General features: G+C 47.7%; 1 protein-coding gene across 2 annotated transcripts in view; it reads left to right on the top strand.

Annotated features, from left to right (window-relative positions):
• The window catches only part of ANO2 (anoctamin 2), a 335,456-nt gene that overhangs the window by 171,798 nt on the left and 145,798 nt on the right, over positions 1-17,860 (top strand). For both annotated transcript variants that reach the window (XM_043441194.1, XM_043441195.1), the window contains exons 13-14: positions 6,620-6,702; positions 14,184-14,294. In XM_043441194.1, the coding sequence (XP_043297129.1) occupies positions 6,620-6,702; positions 14,184-14,294 (194 nt within the window). The remainder of the gene's footprint in view (positions 1-6,619; positions 6,703-14,183; positions 14,295-17,860) is intronic.

Here is a 17,860-nt window from a genome sequence, read left to right as displayed (position 1 = left end):
AAGGGACCAGGGGGCCCTGTGTCAGCCTGTTGGGAGCAGCCATCTGCCATCATCTCATCCTTACAGAGAGGGCCCTCATCTTTTGGGTCACAGACTGGCAACTGAAGCGGTTAGGTTTACTGCTGACTCCAAGGGGCTTGGAGGACCTGCCAGGATGGGGCGGTGAGTCGCACATCCTGGGACTGTGTGCAGGAGAGGGAGGTCTCTTCGAGAACTGCTGTCAGACCCAGACCCGGCGACCTCTGTCTCTCTACGTGGGAGGAGATGGAACTGGGCTGGAAAGATTCCCCTGCAACCCAGCCACCAGGGAAGGTATCCCGGGGAGCTTCTATTCTCCCAGGAAGAACAGCCACTGCCCAGGACCACGTGGCAGTGTCAGCCCACAAAACAGAGGCAGGGTGTCAGAGGACACAGCACTCGTGGCCGTGTAGCTCTGGAACTGTTCACAGGAAGTGTCAGGGGGACAGAGTGAAGTTGTAGCTTGTGGCCTGCACAGCCTCAGGCGGCTCTGTGCCTCTTGTCCAAAAGCGGCATCTTGTTTTTTTTCTCTTTTGGGGGGTTACTTTTTAAAAAAAATTCTCTTTATTTTTTAATTGATGGAAAATTGCTTTGCAATTTTGTGTTCCTTTCAGCTGTACAACAATGCAAATCAGTCATAATTATATATATATATATATATCTCCCTTCTCTCCTGAGCCTCCGTACCACCCCCAAGCCCGATCCCACTGCTCCAGGTCTTCACAGAGCGCTGAGCTGAGCTCCCTGTTACACGCACCTTCCCTCTAGCTATCTGTTTTGCACGTGGTCGTGTGTAAATGTTAGTGCTACTCTCTCTCTGTGTCCCACCCTCACCTTCCCCCACTGTGTCCACAAGTCCATTCTCTACTAGGTTCATCTGTACCATTTTTCTAGATGCCACGTGTATGTGTTAATATATGATACTTGTTTTTCTCTTTCTGACTTTACTTTATTCTGCATAAAAGGCTCTAGGTTTATCCACCTCATGACAGCTGACAAAATGTGTTCCTTTTTATGGCCAAGAAATATTCCATTGCATAAATGTACCACAACTTCTTTATCTGTTCATCTGTCCATGAACACTTAGGTTGCTTCCATGTCCTGGCTTTTGTTTACAGTGCTGCAATGAACACTGGGGTACATGTGGCTTGTAGAATTGAGGTTTTCTCAGAGGATGTGCCCAGTAGTGGGATTGCTGGGTCATTGGTAGATTTACTCCTGTGTGCTGTGCTGTGCTTAGTCACTCGGTTGTGTCCAACTCTGCAGCCCCGTGGACTGTAGCCTGCTAGGCTCCTCTGTCCATCGGGATTTTCCAAGCAAGAATACCGGAGTGGGTAGCCTATCCCTTCCCCAGGGGAACTTCCTGACCCAGGAATTAAACTGGGGTCTCCTGCATTGCAGGCAGATTCTTTACCAGCTGAGCTACCAGGAAAGTCCCAGATTTATTCCTAGTATTAATAAAAATACTAGGAATTTTTATTCTTATGATGCAAAGAGCTAACTCATTAGAAAAGACCCTGATCCTGGGAAAGATTGAAGGCAGGAGGAGAAGGGGATGACAGAGGATGAGATGGTTGAATGGCATCACTGACTCAATGGACTTGAGTTTGAGCAAGCTCTGGGAGATGGTGAAGGCCAGGGAAGTCTGTCATGCTGCAGTCCATGGAATGGCAAAGAGTTGGACATGACTGAGTTACTGAATAACAAATTAATAAAAAGCAGCCTCTTGGAATGACCTCAAATATGCTGGAACTGACTGGAGCCTGAAACGCCCTTTCACCTTTTGCTATGTTGCAGCCCTAATTCCCATGAGTCTGTCTTAGAGATATGACCGTGACTGAGGAGCTAAAGCTTACATTACTCTGGTCTGCTATCCCTTAAGGCCTTTCCTGGGATGTGTGATTCCCTATCACTGGGAGACTTGGTTTTCAGCTGTACCTTCCCACTTCCTGTTTTCTTTTTTTTCCCTCAGGTGGATGTTTTTATTTGTAAACAAATAAAGCCACAAAAAAATTAAAAAAGAGAACTTCTCAGTAAAGAAAATGAGATTGTGGGCAGAGCTGGAAAAAAAAAAGATTCTGGGGTCCAAGCTGCGCTTTGTGACTATTAGAGATAGAGAACCTCTGGCCTTGCAGATCTGGGCTTCCTGCATCCTCTCAGAAGTGGGGACTTCCTTGGTGGTCCAGTGGTTAAGAATCTGCCTTGCTGTGCAGGAGATGCTGGTTCGATTCCTGGTTGGGGAGCTAAGATCCCATACCCTCGGGGCAGCTAAGCCTGCATGCTGCAGCTAGAGAACCTGTATGTTGCAACGAAGACCCAACACAGCCAAAATAAAGAAAAATTAAAAAAAAAAAGGAAGCAGAGGCAAGGAGGACATTGTCTGAATCACCCACCTCTCACTGACCTCCCTACTGACCCATCCAGGATGCTCTGTCACCAAACTCTCAAACAAGGCAGTCTCTGAATTCCTTACTATGCCAGATATTTCATTTTGCTGCAAATAAGGAAAATGTTTTTGAACCAGAACTTATGACACACAATTTCTGCGTGGTCCTAAAATGGGGGCAGGGCTGTCCCTTCCCACTTTTAATCCCCAACAGCTGTCTCTTTTCTCTCCTTGGTGGATGAACAGATACCTCCATCCCTCCTGAGTTCTGCGATGATGCCCCCATGCCCCCCACCCACCCCCGGTCTCCTCTCTCTTCCCCTCGTGTGGTAGCAGCAGCACCGGGAAAACAAATTGAGTGGGGTTGTGTCAGTGCTCCCGGGCTTAGGGTTTGGTTTTGTTATTTTAACAGCCTTGCTGTGTTTCATGTGATTGTGTATTTGGTTACAGCAGCCAAGAGCCTGTGGGCATGACTGCCTACAAATTGCAATTAAAAATAATAGTTATGCCTCTCATTACATGATTATTATGATCAGTGGTGCTGTGCTGGGTGGGCCTGGGCCAGGGCCCAAGGCTGCCGGGAAGGAGGCTGGGAGAAGTGGTTCTCTGCAGAGAGAGAGGCTGGGGCAGGAGTGGGGGGTCCCTGAGCTGGGGTTGCAGGGTGGGTTGTACAGAGGACAGGAGTGGGGGGTGGGGTGTACAGAGGGCAGGAGTGGGGGTCTCTGAGCTGAGGTTGGGGGTGGGGTGTACAGAGGGCAGGAGTGGGGGTCCTGAGTTGGGGTCAGGAGGTTGGGTATACAGAGGGCAGGAGTGTGGGGTCTCTGAGCTGGTGTCAGGAGGTCGGGTATACAGAGGGCAGGAGTGGGGGGTCTCTGAGCTGAGGTTGGGGGTGGGGTGTACAGAGGGCAGGAGTGGGGGTCCTGAGTTGGGGTCAGGAGGTCGGGTATACAGAGGGCAAGAGTGTGGGGTCTCTGAGCTGGTGTTGGGAGGTCGGGTATACAGAGGGCAGGAGTGGGGTCACTGAGCTGGGGTTGGGAGGTTGGGTGTACAGAGGGCAGGAGTGGGGGTCTCTGAGCTGGGGTCGGGAGGTTGAGTGTGCAGAGGGCAGGAGTCAGCCAGAGCCAGAGCTGGTGGAGGCATCAGGCCCAGCTCCTCTGGGGTTCTGGCTTCAAGCTCCAGGGAACTTTGGAAAGACAGTGAAGCCATATTGAAAGTAGGGAAGGGAGAGGTGAAGGGAGGAGGTTAAGGACAGCAACTTCAGGGTCAGGCAGTCCTAAACGTGGGTCTCAGTCCCGCTCTGTACCCATCACTGTGAGCCTTGCCCGGTGTCGCTGAAGTCAGTCCTCTCAGCCAAGGTGCTGAGTAACCTGGACGGAGGCTGGTCCTCAACCTTGGAGCACCCCGTCCTCATCTCTTAAGTGGATGAAGTCATACCTACCCCGTCGTGTTCTTACAACTGTGAAGAGGATGTGTGTGCAGGGCAGTTGGCGTGGTACCTGGCATGTGATACCCGCTGGGAGCTGGGAGCTTCTCTCCATTGTCATGAGGGTCCTTTGTATCCCCCTGAGTCCTCCTTAGTGACTTTTTAGAAATTTTTTTATTTTTTTAATTTATTTTTATTAGTTGGAGGCTAATTACTTTACAATATTGTAGTGGTTTTTGCCATACATTGACATGAATCAGCCATGGATTTACATGTGACTTTTAAAGATTTTGTATTGGGGTATAGCTGATTAACAATGTTGTGGTAGTTTCAGGTGAACGTGGAGGGACTCAGTCACGCATATACATGGATCCATTCTCCCCCAAACTCCCCTCCCCTCCAGGCTGCCATATAACCTTAAGTAGAGTTCCCTGTGTTGTGCAGCAGGTCTTTGTTGGTTACCTATTTAAAACACAGCAGTGTGTATGTGTCCATCCCAAACTCCCTAAATATCCCTTTGCCTCATTCTTGCCCCCTGGCAACCATGTTCGTTCTCTTAAGTCTCAGGGACTCTTTTACCCCATCGTCTGCTCCCGTTCTGACTTCTCTCTTTCGTGGAGACCACAATTGGTGTACAGAGCCCTCCTTGGGCACTGGGAACAGAACAGGGAAAGAAGAGGCGTCCCGCCAGTTTGGAGAGCATCCCCAAGCCGTGGCTGGGGTCCAGAGGTCAGGGTGCACACACACAGAAGGAAAAGGTCTCAGATTCCAGGAACCAAAGATACAGATTTCCCCCAAGCCCCACACTGTGAGGCATGTGGGATCTTAATTCCCTGAGCAGGGAACCTGTGCCGCCTGCACTGGAAGTGCAGAGTCTTAACCCCTGGACCACCAGGGAGATACAGATCCGGGCACCACGGTGTAGCACCAAGTGAAACATATGTAGCTTTGAGGAACCACACACTTGGTCAGGCTCTCAGTGTTTGCTGGGCTCAGCCCTGTGCAGTGCCCCAGGTGAACAGAGTCACGTACCAGCTGAAGAAGAGTTTGCAGTCCTATTTCTACGCTGCAGTCCTGAGTTGCAATAGATGGTCCAGTGTGGCAGGCAGTGCAGGGCGCCCAGGCTGTTACTGGGGGTGATGTAGTGGGGTAGGGGTGGCCTCAGGGACTGTCATGTCCCTTCCCTTTCCAGTGCACCGGACCTAAGGGCTGTAGGAGTGCAGAGGAGTGGGCGCCTGGGAATTTGATCTTATGGTGCTTGAGCTGGTCAGGAAACGATGAGGCAGCACTGGAGGGTGGATGGGACAGGGACAGTTTGCACAAACTGGGGATGAAGATGGCAATGAGGCGATGCCTGAGCAGCAGTGCACACAAGAGGTGTATGCTGACAGATGGTGGGAATAGATCAGGACAGACGGGATGGGCCAGATACACACATTCTCTGTATCCAGAGGGAAGAATCTTGACAATAGGGACCCACTGCAAGTTTGATGGGTTGTTGGCATCCTCCTTCTCCCTGCCCCTCTGTGCTGCCCGAATGTCATTACTCTTCAAGGCTCAGCTCAGATACTCTGGCAGCTGGCACCCCCTCTTCTGCACGCCCACAGCCCTTTATCTGCGCTATTTGTAAGTCCCTGATCACTTTATACTTTGTACCGCAGTTATTTATAATCTCTCCTGATAAACTAAGCCAGTAGAGAGCAAAATCCACATCAGATTCACCTAAGCTCCTCACGATGTCTTGAGCAGTGTTTTGTATATCACAGGTACCTCAGGTCAGGTTTTTCAGGTTAGGAAATCCGTTCAAGCACGCTCAAATGACAAGGGATTATAAGAAAGTAAGAAGCAAGCTCATGGATGCAGGAGATAAAATACAGCCAGTCATTGTAGGGAACTATAAGGAACCTTCTCCTTTTTTCATATGCTGCATGGTTTGTCCCATTTCTGCTTCTCTTTGTGTCTCTTAGTTTCAGTTTTCAAAAGAGAGAATCTGATTGGCCCATCAGCAGGATAAGGTGTCCAATCCTGATCTAAAGAAGCCATGGCTTCAGGGCTGAGGGAATTGGTTCTTTCTGGAGCATGTTGGGCTGCCCTTCAAGGGCTGTGGTTGGAGCAGGCAAGCTGACCGGTGTGTCTGGATGATAGGCATTCAACAGATATTTGCTTGAAGAATGAACGAATGTCACTTCCGGGAGCTGCGTCTCCCAGCTGCCTGCAGGATGAAGTGAAAGTCTGAGACCCTGGACTCAGATAGAATTATTAGGAGATGTGATGTAATCTCAGGATGAGATGATTCAGGCCCAGGAAAGGGAAGTTGTGCTGGGGACAGAAAGATGGAGAAAAAAGTGAGAGGAAGGTGCAGGAAGAGAGAACATGTAGGGAAGACGAGGTTTGTCTAAAAAGGCTAGAAGCCATCATTTCAATTTCTTACTTTTTTTAATGCTTCCATTCTTCCTTTATTCTTGAGATCAGTGTTTAAGCTTTTCTTATAACCTAGAAATGGGGCTTCCCTGGTGGCTCAGATGGTAAAGAATCTGCCTGCAATGCAGAAAACCTAAGTTCAATCCTTGGGTCCGGAAGATCCCCTGGAGAAGGGAATGGCACCCACTCCAGTATTCTTGCTTGGAAAATCCCATGGACAGAGGTGCCTTTCAGGCTATTGTCCGTGAGGTCACAAAGAGTTGGACATGACTGAGCGACTAACATTCAGTGTGTATCCTCCATTGGGTGAACCCTAAGGGTGTTTGCAATCCACTCTTCAAAATTAATAGAATTTTTTCTTTTTTTTCAAGCTACCATGTTTCTTGAAAACTGGAAGCGATTACAGATGCGACTGGGCTACTTCTGGGACCTGACTGGCATCGAAGAGGAAGAAGTGAGTTCTCTTTGGGTCTCTGTTTTGCTTTGTCCCTGAAAATAAATCATATTGATTGAAATAACTACTTAACTTTGCTCTCACGGCAGTTGGTCACCTGCCAAGTCTTGCTGTGACCCCTTTCCTAGCTCGGCTCCATGGGTTAAGCCAGGGTTGATAGGCACTGAGGCCAGGAGTTGAAATCCTCTCTTTTCTCTTGACCTGTAAGACCTCAGACTTGAGGGGTAGCCAGATGTCCTTGTGACCCTTGGTGGGAAAAAATGGCACGAGAAGCAAGCCTTGCTGTAGCCTTGAGGTTCAACTCAACATTCTTCCACCTCCTGTCTCATTGGTAATTGAGAGCATGAAGCAAGAAGCTGTGACCCAGACGTGTTATATGGACGTGTCTGGATGCCCCTGGGAGCCTGCTGGGGGTGAGGTGGAGGCATGGGTGCCAGGTGCCTTTGATGTGTATGGAGAAGGGAAGAACCACTTACCCAGTACCCTGTCAGCAAGTGTGACATTGGAACATGAGCTAAGAGAAAGCATAGGTTCTTTCAGAGTCGAATTTTATGGACAGATGTTGTTTAAAGGATGAAAGTAACTGACCTGCCCTTGGGGCTCATTTGAGAACTAGGGCCCCTGATGATATTGGCAAGTTGACGATGACCAGCAAGGGCACAGTTGCTCATAGTTACCTATTCCCATTTGCTGCCATTGCCTGAACAGCAAAAGTGAATATTAGCTAGGCACTCGCAATGCCGTGGGCATTGTCAATGAGGTGGTGGGACAGTGTCCAGAGGTCCAGAAGGCACCCCCAGTATTTTGAGTACCATGGACTGGCTGGCCACGAGCATATGGCGGCCTCATGTAGACCTGACCTTTTCTGTATTCTCCATCACTTATTGATGTCTATTGCCTTGGAAGCTAGGGACCCCTGGCTCTGTGACCCTGATGCTTTGGTCCAAGCTAGTGAAATCCCCAATTTAGTCTTGCTCCCAAGTCTATGTGGCTCCCTGGTCTGTGATATGGCATCCTCCCCTCTCCTTAAAGCTCCAGGTATTCAGCTTGCCTTTGAGCAAGTGGGCATTCGATGACCATGGATTGAGTTCACATGCTCACTCTATCCCCAGTCCTCTGCGTTAAGTGTATGCCTGGGGACTCATAGCATTGCAGATTCTGTGGCAAATGAGAGAATGTACATATGGATTCTGCCTTCAGAGTGGATACAAATTAGTTAAGAAGATAAGCAACGCAGAATAATGAAGGCAATTGCATTTCTTGGGGGAAAGTGGCCAAAGTTGTGCTTCCCACGGAAAGAGCTGTCAGAGTTGGACTGTGTGGGTGATTTTGTCCTGTTCCATTTCATTCCAGAGACAGAGAGGGAGAGAGGGGAGAAGAGAGAGGAGAGGGCTGTAGCTGGATGTGGGGAGAGGGTGGGGGCACAGCTCCCTTCTCCTAAGGCCAGAACTCTGAGGTCTCCAAGAAAAAGAAGAAGCATCTTGGCACCTAAGCCTGTGTGAGGCCAGAAACAGGCCAAGTGTGTCTTCCGAGTAGCATTGAGGAAGCCAGCAAGTCTCTCTGTAGAGAAGATGTGTAAACACACTCACATGGAGAAAGGCATCTATCAAGACTCGGTGCCCTGGAAATCTCAGTCCTGGGCCCCTGGCAGGAGTGAGATGTTAATCCATTTTTGTTTCTTGTAGCCGGATTTCCTGTTTGCTGTTTAACCAATGAGCCATGGTCAAGTCTTGGGAGGGGCCTGACTTCAAGAACTCCTGTGCAGGCTGAGAGGGGCCTGACCAAGCCTGGGTTCACCCTGGCACGAGGAGCTGGTCCTGACAGGCTCTCTGTGTGAGGTTACTGGGGGTGGTTCAGTTCTGCAGCATTGTTTATATGCCCCTGTGCACTAGACTGGGGGCAGGCATGATTGGGAGAAGGGAGGACAGCTGTGTCTTTCCTTCCAGGTATTTAGATTTTTGGACTCAGATATTAAACACACTTCAAATTGAGTTAAATCTGAACATGCACATCAAACAACTACTATGGACCAGGTTCTGGTTTGGGATGTGGAACTCCCACAGACATGGTCTCCGAGCATCTTCAAAGGACTGAATTCAGCTAAGGGGCTCTCTGGTCTCTGAATATTTAGAATACAACAGTGAGTTTGAGAGAAATTACTTCTGGCCTAAAAGAATGCTTTAAAAAAAAATAGATTGAAGGCAGAAGGAGAAGGGGGCGGCAGATGACGAGATGGTTAGATGGTGTCACAGACTCAATGGACATGAATTTGAGCAAACTCTTGGAGACAGTGAAGGACAGGGAAGCCTGGTGTGCTTCAGTCTATCAGATCACAACTAAACAACAACAACACAAAACCAAGGTTTTGGAGACTGGTTGAATTTTAATGAGCAGCACAGGGAAGAATGGGTACCCATAGGAGGAAACAGCTGACAGGACCGTTGATCTGGGGAAGCTCAGGTGTGGCTCAGAGGTAGTGAGATGCCTGGGAAGTGTCGTTGGCTGCAGGGAAAAGGGATCGGGCTGCACTGGGGGGCAGAGCAGCAAATGCATGCTGGTGGCCAGGTCAGGGAGAGTCTTGATTGCTGCTCTGTCTCCTTAGGTCATGAGGAGGCACAGAGGGCAGGATTGGCAGGTATTTGTGACCTTCCCTGGGACTTATATGTGTCGGGGGCAGATTTAGTGTTAGTTGCTCAGTTGTGTCTTTGCGACCTCATGAGCTGTAGCCCCCTAGCCCCCCTCTTCTGTCCATGGTATTTCCCAGACAAGAATACTGAAATGGGTTTCCATTTCCTTCTCCAGGGGATTTTTCCCCACCCAGGAGTCAAACTCTGGTCTCTGTCATTGTGGGCAGACTCTTTACCATCTGAGCCACCAGGAAAGCCCTAACCCATGTTCAAATGAGGAGCAAGAGAATGGCAGATACTACCTGGGCTTTGGGGAGAGGGACACAGGAGTCCTTGAAGGTTGTTAGAACTGTTTCTCTGATCTCCAAGTCCCAGGAATCCTCCTGTAGGCAGCTGTACAGACAGAGCCCCCAGACAGCCTTCTTTCCTGTGGTCTTCATTAGGAAATATGCTGGAGGGGAGGGTGCTAACTCACACAGAGACCAGAGACATCCACCCTCTGTCCCTCCCCCTTGGGGTGCCCCCTCCACATGGGACACCATGGAAATAAGCAGGGGAAAGGGGAAGGAAGCTGGAGAACCCACCTCCTGGGTCAGCTGCCCCCGGCCGAGGGGCCTCCTTGTGGAACCAGCGGAGACGTCCCGAGATACTCCTTTGGAGCCTGTTGAAGGAGCCTCCTGCCAGACCTCACAAGTCTTCGCTCTGAGGCAGGATGGTCTTCATCTTGGCCGCCTCTCTTGCCCAATTACCTTCTGCCCTCAGGCCCCAGGTGTCCTTGGGATCCCTCAGAGAGTGGCCTTATCTGGTCATAGAGTCCTCCCCTCCATTTCTCCCATCCACATCTACTATGTCAGGCTGTCCCTAATGGCTTCCCATTACATAAGACACAACCCCCTCTGAGCCCAGCTCATGGCACCCCTCTCCTCCTCCAGAAATTGCAGCCTACTGCATCTGCCTTCTCTCCACAGCTCCTTCCAGGCTTTGCACTGGCTCTTTCTGCTGCCTAGAAGGTGCCAGTCTCCACCTGACCTAATTGTTTCTTGGCTTTTCTGTCCCAACATTATCCTCCTATGGCTGTTGCTGTTGTTCAGTCTCTAAGTCATGTCCAACGCTTTGCAACCCCATGAACTGCAGCACGCCAGGCTTCCCTGTCCTCCATTATCTCCCAGAGTTTGCTCAAACTCATGTCCATAAAGTTGGTGATGCCATCCAACCATCTCATCCTCTATCATCCCCTTTTCCTCCTGCCCTAAATCTTTCCCAGCATCAAGGTCTTTTCCAGTGAGTCAGCTTTTTGCATCAGGTGGTCATAGTATTAGAGGTTCAACTTCAGCATCAGTCCTTCCAATGAATATTCAGAATTGATTTCCTTTAGGATTGACTGGTTTGATCTCCTTGCAGTCCAAGGTGCTCTCAAGAGTCTTCTCCAGCACCACAGTTTGAAGGCATCAATTCTTTGGTACTCAACCTTCTTTATGGTCCAACTCTCACATCCATACCTTCCCTCAATCCCCCTTCTGAAGTGGCCAGCCTGACATTTCTCCTGCTGCTCTGATTCCCCACCTGCCAGCTTCTTATTGGTGGATTTGTTTGCTTGCTGTCACCTTGCTTCACTTGGGGATAAGCTTCTGGAGAAGAAGGACCTTGTATGTAGCCTCAGAACCTGGAAAGAGCTCCCAAGGGCTCAGAGCACAGGACATGCTTGATGGCTCTTGGATGGAAACCTTTGTTGATTGCATCTGCAGATTTACTTCTATAAATCAGCAAAGACTGGTTCTGAGCTGGCCTAGGCCTTTTCTTCAGGCCAGCTCCTGAGGGATCAACCAGATGGAAGCAGCTTTGTGAAGTATTTCCCAGAGCTTTGTGGGAGGGTTATGTATTTGTGGTGACTTGGCATCAGACCACCCATCCAGGGAGGCTATGTTTAATGATGACCTGCCCACAGCTGGATATGTCAGAGCCACCTTCATGGGGGTCTAGATTCTACTCTGGCTGGGAGCTCATTGGTCCAGTTCTCTGCCTTTGAGGAATCTTGTAACCTGACCTTCTTGACTATAAGCAGGGGAATCCTTGTCTGACCTTGCTTCAGTTGGAAAGCAGAGAAGCCTAAGACTGCTTTCAGAGCCTTGGATTCCTGTGTATGTGCCAAGAGCTCATGGTTTTTTCTAAGCAGATGAAGGGGGTCTGAACTGGGGCCCAGAGTGTGGTGCGGGGGGCCACAGCCACAACTGGGACATGCCTCTATGTGATGTCACATCTTTGGAAAATCAGGGACTGGTCAGGAGCCTCCTCTCATCAGAAGGGAAGGGCCTGAAGCTCCCCTGCAGTGGGTGACAGGGTGAAAGCAAGTCTTGCTTGAAGGGCTTTGGAATCCAGATTCTGGCACTCAACAGAAACACCCAGCTATCATTTTATAGTTAAAATCTTCCATAGCAATCATATAGAAAAAAAGCAACCAGATTTCAGAGGCCATGGAGGAAAAGATCACACTGTGTTTCTCAGAGTATTTCTGCAGGATGTTATCTGCTGGAAGTGAAAGGAGTTTTGTGGGACCTGCTGGGCTGAAGAATATTCAGCAGGTATCTTTACAGGAGAACCTTTTCAGAGCTTTTATTAGGCTCCTTGTGACTCTCAGGTGACACATTGTATGGAGTTTTCCAATCGGTTCGAGCCTGGAATCCTTTTTTAACCCCAAACCCTCCTGGCACACACACTAGGAAGTGCTATGTTGGAGGATGGATGAAGAGGAGAGACCAAACGGAGTGAACTTCACAAGCAATTAGAGATTTCTGTGTGCTCCCTATGGTGCTAATTACTGTGAGAAGCACAAAATTGTATAGACCAGGTAGCAGATTCTTATATTAGGATGTAAAGACTCTCACATGCAGAACAACTAGGAAATAATAAAAGAAAAATATGTGATCAAGAACTACATGTCGTACAAGCTATAAAACTCTAGGTTATTGAGAGGAAGGAGGCTCCGCCACCTGTGCTTCAGCAGGCAGAGAAGGTCCCACCTCTCAGGGTGGACTGCATCCTGGAGACTGGTTGATGATGGGAAGCCCTCAGAATTCTGGAATGGCTCCTTCTCTCTTATATTGGTTATTCTTATAAGTCACACGTGTAGTTTCTCCTCTCTAGCATCACGGCATTTCCCAGGAAAGTCAGAGACAGGTTGGGAGCCTAGCTTTTTGGCTTTCGGAATCTCTGAGGCATGAGCAGTGATAAGGGAATGTGCGTTCTCTGAGTCTGCTGAGAACCAGCTCCGGGATCCCTGCCTGGGGAGTTCTCGGTAAATGTTGCAGGAATGTGGAGTCCTCACACCCTGGATATTGGTCCTTGAAAGCTGCAAGGAGGACATTTAACTTACACCGTTAAGTTCTCTTGAAGTCAGTCATGCATCTTCCTGCCCCAGCCTCTGCGTTGTTGGGACTGTGGTCTTTCCGAAGAGCCAGGCGCTCTTTCTCATGCCTGGTGACTCACTGTTCAGGTTTGTGTTGCTGAGTGGCCCCGGGGATGTCTCCTGAACCCCAGTGTACTTGCCAGGGAGTTACTCACCTAGACTGAACAGGAAACAGGTCCAGGCAATAAGTTTTAAGATTCCCTGTGGCTACCTTTAGTTTTGATGTTTATTGGCCGCCATTTTTAGCTTGTGGAAGAGTAACTCAAGGAAGACACTCGGTCCTTGCCCTGACATCCAGCTGTGGGGCACATCTGTTTCTCCAGCTGGGACTGCGCTTATTGAAACTTACAGTGGAGGCTGAGGATAGATGGTAGGGTGACTGGAGGCAGCCTCTGGTCACTGCTGTGTGCAGCTCAGGGCTGCTGTCCGTATCAGCTGCTTGTTAACGCTTCCTCTCTTTTTTCTCAACACTGGCACTGCCCCCAGGAACGTGCTCAGGTTTGGTTTTCAGTGTGATAACAAGTGTCATGTGTCCTCCTTTCCTGCCACATTGTGTTCCTGGTTTTCCTGGTCTAGACACCTCATGGTTGTGTGTGGTATGGCAGTTGTGTGTGGTGGGGTGGTTGCATGTGGTGAGGCAGTCGTGTGTGGTGGAGTGGTTGCGTGTGGTGTGGTGGTTGTGTGTGGTGTGGCAGTCGTGTGGTGTGGCAGTCGTGTGGTGTGGTGGTTGTGAGTAGTATGGTGGTTGTGTGTGGTGTGGTGGTTGTGATTGGTGTGGTGGTTGTGTGTGGTGTGGCAGTCATGTGTGGTATGGTGGTTGCATGTGGTATGGTGGTCGTGTGTAGTGTGGTGGTCATGTGTGGTGTGGCAGTTGTGTGTGGTATGGCGGTTGTGTGGTGTGGTGGTCGTGTGTGGTGTAGCGGTTGTGTGTAGTGTGGCGATTGTGTGTGGTATGGCGGTTGTGTGTGGCATGGCGGTCATGTGGTGTGGTGGTCGTGTGGTGTGGCGGTCGCGTGTGGTGCGGTGGTTGTGTGTGGTGTGGTGGTTGCATGTGGTATGGTGATCGTGTGTAGTGTGGTGGTCATGTGTGGTGTGGCGGTTGTGTGTGGTATGGTGGTTGTGTGTGGTATGGCAGTCGTGTGGTGTGGTGGTCGCTTGTGGTGTGGCGGTCATGTGTAGTGTGGCGGTTGTATGTGTTGCGGTGGTTGTGTGTGGTGTGGTGGTTGTGTGTGGTCTGGCGGTCCTGTGGTATGGCAGTTGTGTGTCATGTGGTGGTTGTGTGTCGTGTGGCAGTTGTGTGTCGTGTGGTGGTTGTGAGTGGTGGGGCAGATCTCGTCCCATAGCATCTGGTCCTGTGTCCTGACTCACTGTCCATGTAGTGTCTGGTTCTACCCTGCAGGCCAAGGCTGCTCTTGCCTGTGTACTAACCACTCTTTGACTCTGGGTTTTAGGAGCATTCCAGGCCTGAGTATGAAACGAAAGTTCGCGAGAAAATGCTGAAGGAGAGCAACAAGTCAGTGGTCCAGAAACTGGGAACCAGTGGGACTGAGGCTGAGGATGAGGTAAGATGCTAGCGCCTGGTGCTCACCATCCTGTTTATTTCTTAAGATCCTGTTGTCATTTCACTGGGAATGCCTTCGTGGACAAGAAGGGCGGACAGTGGTGGGACAGGATGGAAAGAAAGCTTGATAATATCCCTCACTGTCCCGAGGGCAGAGCTCGTGGGGAGCAGGCTTCTGCCACAACTTGATTTATCTCTTTCCTGGGTGGTAGTGTCTGGATGAAATGGGAGACCCGGTTGGAAAAGCAAGAAGCCATGTCAGGCCTGGTTCTTCTGGACTTCATCACCTATACAGTGAATAACAATAGCAACCACTGCCAGACCAACCATCTCAGTGACATAGCTTCCCAAGTTCTTCATACGGGCCAGACAGTGTTCTCAGCGCATTTTATTCTTGCAATAAATTTATGAAGCTGGCACAATTTTTCTGTAAATGAAAGCTAATGAAAAAAGTTATGTGCACAGATTAAGACACTGACCAGAGGTCACTCAGCCAATGAATGGTGGGTGTGGATCAGGGATTCCAACCCAGGCCTGTCTCTGACAGTCTGGGCATCTAACTGCAATTCAAGGATGAATTGAGACATGGCTCTTAGGGCTGGCAGAGGCACACTCGAGCCTGTGTTTGCCTGAGCTGCTCATACGCCATTCCTCACATTTCATTTTCTCTGGATGGGCCTCTAAAGTAGGGAGGCGATGGTGAACATGGCTTGTGAGTCGTTTTCTGAGTTTTTGGGTGGCATTCAGACATCGCAACAGGGCTTCATAATCTACACTGTGATCCATAAATACTCTCAGTGCCTGTGAGATGGGGGTTTGGGGGAGACTCCTCTTGGCAGTGCCGGTCTCCTCTGCATGCCACGCTGTTTTGAAACCAAGTGTGTGTGTGTGTGTGTGTGTGTTTATGTCTTTCCTAATCTGGTTCCTGAAAAAAAATCAACGAGATAGACAATCTGTTGTTTTTACATGTGTCTTTTCTCCATTTTGGATTCGAATTCAAATTTTATTTAATTTTACATTCTTTAAGTTGGAACCATTCATTTTAACATGCAAATTTATTCAAGCACCAATACAGAAGAATGTGGTGTTTTTGAGCCCAGAATGTTAGCTTTCTTTCTTTCTTTCTTTTTTTTTTTTTTAAAGAAACAGGACTTAGAAGACAAAGGGGGTGGCCTGTCTGAATTATTTTTCCGTAGAAAACAGTAAGTCAAAGACCACCAATTATCTGGGGAGAAAAATGAGTTCATTCTTAGGGAAGAGTAATCGTCACCACCAGCTTCATCAGAAAGCGAGCATATTGTATCCTGTCGACTCTGGCAATCTCATGCAGCCCCCTTTCTCAACCCAGGGTGATACACAATGGGTGATTTTATGGAAATCACATGTAACTTTTATTGACCACTGACTCATTTAATTTTAATTCCGTAGACGGGAATGCCGAGGAGCTGAATTTGTGTACGTTGAGACTGTGGTACTGACTTAAGCACTACTTGGATATATATACATGATAGGTGAAATAACTTTCAGGAACCATGAATAATTGAAAAACATCTGAATGCATTATGAATGATATATACATTTATGTTTCAGCATTCAACATTTATTTTCATTACACTGTTGAGAATGCAAAGCTCAAAGCCTCTAATGCCTTATAGGCCCTGGAAGGGAAATGACCTTTCCAAATGAGCAGTGTAAGCTAAAAATGGCCGGGAATTTGATTGTCAGCACCCTACTTGTGTTCCCTCCGTTCTGTTACTATCGGAAGTGTGCTTCTGTTCATGCTGTAAGTCTAGCCAGAGGTGGGAGATGAAGAGAGAAGCACATGTTGCTGTCTGATGGGAGCGATGTTTCTCTAGCCTCCGGGAAGAGTGGAGGTCAATACCCACGGCAAAATAGGACTCTCGGGGCATGTCATGGGCGGGATAATTAGGAAAGGCATATGCTTCTGGGAAATGGACAGGGACCAAGAGTCAAAGTCTAGATGATGGTTTTGGATGTGCTTCTTTCATCCCAGAGGCTCACCTTGGCTCTGCCTACTTTGTAACCCTGAGGTTGTGTGTTTCATCTCTCCTTATATTCCTTCTTCTTGAATGCTGAAAACTACCATATGTCTGAACTTATTTACAAAACAGGAACAGATTCACAGACTTTGAGAATGAACTTATGATTGCTGGAGGTTGGGGGAGGATAGGAAGGGAAGGGATAGTTAGGGAGCTGGGGATGGACATGTACACACTGCTATATTTAAAATGGATAACTGAAGATTTACTATATAAGCACAGAGAATTCTGCTCAATGTAATATGCCAGCCTCAGTGTGAGGGGAGTCTGGGGGAGAATGGATATAAGGATATATATGGCTGAGTTCTTTCACTGTCCACCTGAAAATATCACAATATTGTTAATCCGCTATACTGTAACATAAAATAAAAACTTTTTTAAAAAGAAAAAAACCCTTCCGTTTGTCGAGGCTCAGATGGTAGAGGAAATTATGGAAGACCGCATAGCTAGTTGTGGGGGAGCTAGTAGTCAAACTCAGCTCCACCTTATCTCCAAGGCCTATTGTTTCTTAAGTTTTTTTTTTTTTTTTTGAAGATGTCAGGTTCCTTTTTAAAAACATCTTTATAGCAATATAATTCTCAGACCATAACCTTCACCCATTTGAATTAAACAGTTCGGTTGTTTTCAGTATGTTCACAGTTTTGTGCAGTCATTCCCACAATATAAGTTTAAAGTATTTTTATCATTTTAATAAGAAGCCCTATACCCTGGGAAGCAAGTTTTCTACTTCCTGTTTCAACACATTTGCCTATTCTGGACTTACGTGTAAATGAAATCATGCAAAATGTGATATTTCTGTTCTTTTACTTAGCAGAATATTTTCATTATTCACCCATGTTGTAGCTATATTAGTACTTCTTTTATTTTTTATTGCTAAATAGTATTCCATATTTTGGGTATATCCAATTTTATTTATACAGCCATCAGTTGATGGACATATAGATGGCTTTTCACTTTTTGGCTGTTATGAACAATGCTGCTATGAACATTTGTGTACCAGGTTTTGTGTGGATATATGTTTTCACATTTTTTGGTAGGATTATTGGATCATATGGTAACTCTGGTTTAACATTTTGAAGGACTGCTGTGATATTTTTCAAAGTGGTTGCACCATTTCACATGCCAGCAGCAATGCATGAAGACTCTTAATTCTCCACATCCTCACCAACACTTGTTATCATCTTTTTTATTTTATCCATCCTACTTGTGTGAAGCGGTATTTCCTTGTGGTTTGAATTAGCATTTCTCTAATGACTAATGATGTTAAACATCTTTTCATGTGCTTATTTGCAATTTTTATGTATTCTTTGGAAAAATTTCTATTCAAATTCATTGCTCATTATTTAAGTTGGGTTAATTTTCTTTTTATTATTGTGTTAAGAGTTATTTACATAATTTGAATACCAGTCCCTTATCAAATACTGTGATTTACAAATATTTTCTCCCTTTCTGTGGATTTTTAAAAATTTAGTTAGTGATGCAGTTGCTGCATGAAAGTTTTTGATGT

Source organism: Cervus canadensis, chromosome 21 (genome assembly GCF_019320065.1).
Source record: "Cervus canadensis isolate Bull #8, Minnesota chromosome 21, ASM1932006v1, whole genome shotgun sequence".
Classification (NCBI taxonomy): domain Eukaryota; kingdom Metazoa; phylum Chordata; class Mammalia; order Artiodactyla; family Cervidae; genus Cervus; species Cervus canadensis.
Note: the sequence above shows the minus strand (reverse complement) of the source record. Positions and strands in the feature narration are given on the sequence as shown.